The sequence below is a fragment of the Brassica napus genome, chromosome C3 (genome assembly GCF_020379485.1).
Source record: "Brassica napus cultivar Da-Ae chromosome C3, Da-Ae, whole genome shotgun sequence".
Classification (NCBI taxonomy): Eukaryota; Viridiplantae; Streptophyta; class Magnoliopsida; order Brassicales; family Brassicaceae; genus Brassica; species Brassica napus.
This window is the reverse complement of record NC_063446.1, coordinates 56550630-56558146: the sequence shown is the minus strand read 5'-3', so window position 1 is coordinate 56558146 and position 7517 is coordinate 56550630. Positions and strand designations below refer to the sequence as shown.

The following is a 7517-nucleotide window of genomic DNA, read 5'->3' as shown; positions in this document are numbered from 1 at the left end:
ACAGTTAGTGTTTGGTCGAGAACCAAACATTTCCCACTTTAGAATTTTTTGGTTGTGCAGTATATGTGCCTGTAGCACCACCACAACGAACAAAGATGGGACCACAAAGAAGGTTGGGAATATATGTTGGTTGTGATTCTCCATCAATTATAAGATACCTAGAACCACAGACTGGTGACGTTTTTACAGCACGTTTTGCTGATTGTCATTTTGACGAAAATGTATTCCCAGTTCTAGGGGGAGAAAACAAAAATGTTGGAAGTGATATAAAATGGAGTGTACCATCATTGTTATATCTTGATCCTCCTACTAAAGAGTCAGAACTAGAAGTTCGACGAATTATGCATTTACAGAGTATAGCTAACCAGCTACCTGATGCATTTGCAGATACCAAGACGGTAACTAAATCTCATATACCAGCTGCAAATGCTCATGCTCGTATCAAATGCCAAATGAACAAGAAAAGGAGGATGACACACGAGAGCCAAAAACACGCCTGAAGCGTGGTAGACCTGCTGGTTCTAAGGATAAGAATCCTAGGAAACAGAAGAAAGCTGAAATATATGATGCACCCAAAATAGCAGAAAATATTTTGGAAGAAATAAATGATAAGGACTCTGATGAATCAGAGCATCATGAATCGAAAGATAATCATGAGATTTCTATTAATTACATCCATAATAAAAGGATATGGAATAGAAATGAACAAAATGACCTTGATGATGCTTTCTCATATATCGTGTCAAGTAAGGTAAATGAAGATACCGATGATCCAGAACCGAAATCCATATATGAATGTCAAAAGAGACATGATTGGAATAAATGGAAAGAAGCAATACAAATCGAACTTGATTCGCTTAACAAACGAAAAGTGTTTGGATCTATTGTACTCACACCTGAAGATATGAGACCAGTTGGGTACAGATAGATTTTCGTTCGAAAACGAAATGAGAAAAATGAGATTACAAGGTATAAAGCTCGCCTTGTAGCCCAAGGTTTTTCTCAAAGACCTGGTATTGATTATGAGGAAACATATTCTCCTGTAATGGATGCGATCACCTTTAGATTCCTGATGAGTCTAGCCGCTGATAAAAATCTTGAGATGCGTCTCATGGATGTTGTTACAGCTTATCTGTACGGATCATTAGATACTGATATCTACATGAAAATCCCTGATGGGTTTAAAATGCCAGAAGCATTAAGTTCCAAACCTAAAGAGTTATGTGCAATAAAATTGCAAAGATCATTATATGGGTTAAAACAATCTGGACGTATGTGGTACAATCGTCTCAGTGAACATTTAACAAAAGAAGGATATGTGAATGATCCTATATGCCCATGTGTTTTCATCAAGAAAACAACATCCGGATTTGTGATAATCGCGGTATATGTTGATGATCTAAATATTATTGGAACTCAAAAAGAAATACAAAAGGCATCAGACTATCTCAAAGGAGAATTTGAGATGAAAGATCTTGGACAAACACAGTATTGTCTTGGCCTACAAATAGAACATTCACAAAATGGTATATTTGTGCATCAATCCACATACACTAAAAGAGTGTTGAAACGATTTAACATGGATAAATCAACTCCTCTTAGCACCCCGATGGTCGTTAGATCACTTAATATTGAAAGTGATCCATTTCGACCACCTGAGGAAAAAGAAGAGATACTTGGTCCGGAAGTACCATATCTAAGTGCAATTGGAGCGTTGATGTACCTTGCAAATTGTACACGGCCTGATATATCATTCGCTGTTAATCTTCTAGCAAGATTTAGCTCATCTCCAACACGAAGACATTGGAATGGAATTAAACATGTCTTTCGTTACCTACAAGGGACTATTGATTTAGGCTTATTTTACCCTAAAGATTCAAATGGTCAAATGGTTAGTTTTGCAGATGCAGGATATCTTTCAGATCCACACAAAGCCCGATCGCAAACAGGATATGTTTTTACGATCGGAGGCACTGCTATATCTTGGCGTTCTCAGAAACAAACGTTTGTGGCTACCTCTTCAAATCATGCTGAGATCATCGCACTCCATGAAGCAAGTAAAGAATGTGTATGGCTAAGATCTATAAGCCAACACATTTGTTCAAGTAGTGGGATTGACAAAAGTACGGGGCCAACTATTCTATATGAAGATAACGCGGCATGTGTTGCTCAAACGAAGGAAGGATATATCAAAAGTGATAGAACAAAACATATACATCCAAAGTTCTTCTCATACACTCAAGAGCTCGAGAAGAAGAAAGAGATTGAAGCAAGATATGTCTGATCATGCGACAATGCAGCCGACCTCTTCACAAAAGCACTTCCTACTTCGGTATTCAGAAAACATGTCCATAACATTGGAATGCGTCATCAGAAGGATCTATGACTGCTCAATCGAGGGGGAGATTACGTAGTTGTACTCTTTTTACCTAACTATGATTTTTCCCATTGGGTTTTCCTAGAAAGGTTTTTAACGAGGCAACAAAGACGTTAAGCGAGAGCGGAGAGTGACACCGGTTCCCAAGGGGAGTATTACGAAACTTAATTTAATACAAGATGGATGATCAAGGGGGAGTGTTATAAGATAAACTTTGAAATGATCCTCCACCCCTTTACCAACTTAAGCACTATGATCATCTACTCATCAAGCACTATGATCACCCACTCATTTACCAAATCAAGCACCATCTTTGATATTTTATGCATTGTTGTTCACTATAAATAACATCACTCATCTCACTCTTTTGTACACCAAAAACAAGAACAAGAGTTTATAATCAAAGAACCATTACATCTTCTTCTTCTTACTTATAATAAACTCTCTCACTCATAGTAGTGTTATTTGCTTCCTACGGGTATTAAATTCTACTCTTATTTAAATTTCTCGATACTATAAATTATAAGTTATTTCATAACAGAATTGTTATTAGTTAGTCAGCTGATTAGTCACTAATTTTTTTTGTCAACGATTAGTCGCTAATGAACCTCATATCGATCTACCTTCAAGTCGCATGAGGCAAGGGCATCATCTCCGGTAACTCTATTATAGTATAATTTTTTGCTCCAATAGTGTTATTATATAATAGAGTTACTATATTATAGAGTGAAATATAGAGGAATGTCATATTTTACTCTATATTTAGAATAGAAAAGTGACATTTTTCTATATTTCACTCTATAAAATAAAACACCATTGAAACAAAAATTACACTATAATAAAGTTACTTTATTTTAGTGTAAATTACAGAAAAAAAAATAAAATCTCATCACACATGTTCTCCTTCTATTCATCTATTTTCTTCTTTTGAACAATATATTATAGACTTTCACACCATAATTCATATGTTTAAATAAATAAGTTGTTTTAGTTAAAAACATAAATATTAAAATTAATATTTTTTTTAATTAAAGAAAAAAGTCAATGACAAATTATATTTCAAATTTTACTTTTAATTTTCAATTAAATATTATTTAACTAAAGTTTTGTATTGAACTTTAAAATAACGTATATTATGAAATAATGTTTTTTTAAACCAACATATATATTGAAACAGAGAAAATAATATTTATTATACTAAATGTCGAATTCCTCTATTTTATACTTATTGGCTTCAGGCCATCAGTACAATTTCCCACCAAGTCAATAAAAGAGTAAAATACTCAGATGCTAAATTATAAAATTATGAATCAAATTAAAAAATAAATCATAAAACAAGAAAGAAACATGTGAATCTTGATAAAAATGCAAAGAAGCAAAGCAAGTGGGTAAAAGAAAGACCCAAAGTCATCACTTGTCTCCTCTTCCTTTTCTTCTCGGCATTACCAAACACAACAAAGAAGAAGAAGAAGAAGAAGTGACTTATCATGTCTCCTCCTCCTTCTCTCCAATGCCTCACAGTCTCCTTTGCCTTAATCTTCTTCCTGAGCTCCGCCACTGTTCTCTCCCACTCCGATCTGGTCACCCGTTTACCCGGTCAACCCCAGGTCGGATTCAAGCAATACTCTGGTTATGTCACCGTCGACGAAAAGAAACACAGTGCTCTGTTTTACTACTTCGCCGAAGCTGAAACTGAGCCCACCTCTAAGCCTCTCGTCCTCTGGCTCAATGGAGGTTCGTTTTCATTTCAATTTTACATTTATATTATTTTAAAATATCAGAAAAAAATTGTGGGGTTTGAATGCAGGACCTGGATGTTCATCTTTGGGTGTTGGTGCATTCTCAGAGAACGGACCATTTAGACCAAAAGGGTCAGTTTTGGTCAAGAATCAACATAGCTGGAACCAAGGTAATTAAAATTAAACTAAGCTTCTTGATTCCTCATTTGAAGTTTTGGTTAATTCTTGATTTTTGTTTTTTTTTTTGGTGGTTACAGAGGCTAATATGTTGTATCTAGAAACACCTGTTGGAGTTGGATTCTCTTATTCAACTCAGAGCTCTTCGTACGAGAGTGTGAATGATAAGATCACTGGTTAATCTCTCACTAAACCTTTTCTTTCTTTTCTTGATTTAAATTAAAGTTTCTCCTTTTCGAATTCCTGTTTATTGTTTTCTAAGAAGAAATGATTTTGGTTGACAAAAAAAAAAAAAAAGATATGATTTTATTACACTGTAAGCCAAAATCCTTCAGAGAAACTGTGCTGAATCTATTATTTAGATTTTAGACTGAAAAGAAACACATACTTTTGTGTGTTTTTGCTTTTTCTAAATTCAGCAACAACAAAAAGATATCTTTTACACAAAAGGGTTTCTTTTAAAAAACTTTTACAAATTGGTTTTTATTTTATTTTAAAATTAGAAATTTTGTTATGGTGATGATGATACAGTGACCTGTGAATGCCATTTCTCTGTTTATTCTCCTTTTTACAGGAAAAGCAAATATTTATTTATATTTTCTGAAGCTATTTTATCAGCTTTTGTTTCTTGTTCTGTGTCAAGACTGACAAAAAGAACGAAAGAATTCAACCTTTTTTCCAGATCACATCTGAAAGATTATTATTCTCTTCTTCTTGTCTCTTTATGTTTTGTTCACATCTCAAACATACTTTCTCTCTTTTGTCTTTTTTTTTTATCCACTTCAGCAAGAGACAACCTTGTGTTCTTGGAAAGATGGTTCCTCAAGTTCCCTCACTATCTCAACAGAAGTCTCTTCATCACTGGTGAAAGCTATGCTGGTAATAACTTTATTCTTGTTCCTCACTTCTCTCAATCATAGTACTTGTGGCTAATGTTTTGATGCAAATGTAGGCCATTATGTTCCCCAGTTAGCTGATCTAATGATTCAGTACAACAAGAAGCACCATTTGTTCAATCTCAGAGGAATTGCTGTAAGTCTTAAAACATTATCTCTTCCTCCAATGATCTTTATGGTCTATATGATTCTGTCTTTATTCCTTTTTTTTTTTTGTAGATTGGCAATCCCGTTCTTGAGTTTTCAACTGACTTCAACTCACGAGCTGAGTACTTCTGGTCTCACGGTTTGATATCGGATTCGACATTCAAACTCTTCACTTCTTACTGTAACTACTCACGCTATGTGAGTGAGTACTACAGAGGGTCAATGTCTAGTATCTGCTCTAAAGTGATGAGCCAAATTAACACTGAGACGAGTAGGTTTGTGGATAAATATGACGTGACACTCGATGTCTGCATTTCCTCTGTGCTATCTCAATCCAAAGTCGTAAGCCCTAACGTGAGTCCCAAGAAACATAAGCTTTGTTATTTGCTATGTGGATGTGTTTATGAACTTTGTGGTTTCCTTGGAATGGACAGCAAGTGGGAGAATCAGTAGATGTCTGTGTGGAAGATGAGACGGTTAATTATCTAAACCGAAGAGATGTGCAGGAAGCTCTTCACGCTCGGCTCGTTGGAGTACGTGAATGGACAGTTTGCAGCAAGTAAGTAGTTGGCACTTTCTTCTCTAACAGTTTGCTTATTCATCAAGGAACTGATGTTTTGGTTTACAGTGTGCTTGATTACCAAATGCTTGATGTGGAAAAACCAACGATTAATATCGTAGGGAGCCTTGTGGAAGCTGGAGTTCCAGTTCTTGTCTACAGGTAATAGATATCAATGTCTCTCTCTGTTAACCCTTTTTGACTTGCTTTGATGAATTAACGAATGGATGTTTTTTTCTTGTAAGAACAGTGGAGATCAAGATTCTGTGATCCCTTTGACAGGAAGTAGAACCTTAGTGAGCAGATTGGCTAAACGGTTGGGACTGAGAACAAGTGTGCCTTATAGAGTCTGGTTTGCAGGACAACAGGTAAAAACAAACATCACTCTCTAATGGTAAAAGAAAAGAACAAAACTAACAGATTGTGTTTTGTTGTTTCAGGTGGGTGGATGGACGCAAGTCTATGGAAATGTATTGTCATTTGCTACGGTGCGAGGAGCTGCACATGAGGTCCCATTCTCACAGCCTGAGAGATCACTTGTGCTGTTCAAAGCGTTCTTGGATGGTCATCCTCTTCCTGAAGAGTTCTGATGTTTTACCATATGATGTGTTGAGCTTATGTATGTATATGTTAATAGGTTTTGGCAAAAAGTTTAGCACTAAGAATGGCTTTATTTAATCGGCGAAAAAGCCAAAAAAAAAGCGGAAAGATTTTTTTTGTTTTTTGTAAAGATGTGAACCTTGTAGGAAGGATGTGTATGTTCTTGGAATTTGAGTGTTGTGTGTTACTTTGAAGGGTAGAATTTAAAAGGAGCTTCTACTTGCATTGTCATGTCTATAAATTGAAGAGCTTTTTTTTTTTTTTTGAACACCATAAATTGAAGAGCTATGATTGGTTGTAATAGGATCATCCAACAAATCTTCAAACCCTCAGGATGAGACAGAGTAAGTTCCCAGCCTACAAGTGTCCAAGAAGCCCAAAAGCTCTCTCCCTGTTCCCAACCATAAAAATCACATTTACTCAACCATATTCCTCCAAGAGTTTAGGAAGAATGCTTTTTTTCTTCTAGTTAAATGATTGCAATGTCTCCATTTATGTAGGCAATAATCTTGCCTTCCTAAACTTACTGAGAGCATAATCAGCAATTATCAAAAGCTAAATCACTTTTAAGACCAAAGTGAAGCACTAACTCTTGAAAATCTTGCAAATTGGCTTGGGAGTCCTACTTTCTGCAAAACCATCGTGTTATATAATAATACATTATTAATACTCCAATCTCTCAAATATTCCACTGATAGAGATGAAAGAGACAAAGTAGACCCACATACCTTGCGTCCGTGATAGAAGCCTCGTTGCTGTTCACAAGCACCCTCGCGGACCATCTAAAGGGATATCAAAAAGATGGAGAGATCACTTCATAACTAGTGAGTGTCACCTGAGTCGAAATCTGCTTCTTCTTTTTTTTCAGTAAAATGTTAAATTTATTATATCAAAATTTTTGATTTTTGACGGAGAATACAAAAAGAATAGTATTGGAATTGCAAAAATTAAATCTAAACACTAAGCAACATACAAGGACGGGAGCTCGATTGAGGCGAGAGATGAAGTCAAAGCAACGGAAG

General features: G+C 35.5%; 1 protein-coding gene across 1 annotated transcript; it reads left to right on the top strand.

The window, feature by feature from the left end:
- Positions 1–3614: 3614 nt before the first annotated feature.
- LOC106389561 (serine carboxypeptidase-like 45) lies at positions 3615–6720 on the top strand. The gene is made up of 10 exons (XM_013829847.3): positions 3615–4111; positions 4185–4286; positions 4374–4469; positions 5080–5172; positions 5246–5325; positions 5409–5690; positions 5771–5895; positions 5965–6057; positions 6146–6263; positions 6336–6720. Exons 1-10 carry the CDS (start codon positions 3865–3867, stop codon positions 6483–6485), a joined length of 1386 nt encoding a protein of 461 aa, XP_013685301.1. The 5' UTR covers positions 3615–3864; the 3' UTR covers positions 6486–6720.
- Positions 6721–7517: the final 797 nt, after the last annotated feature.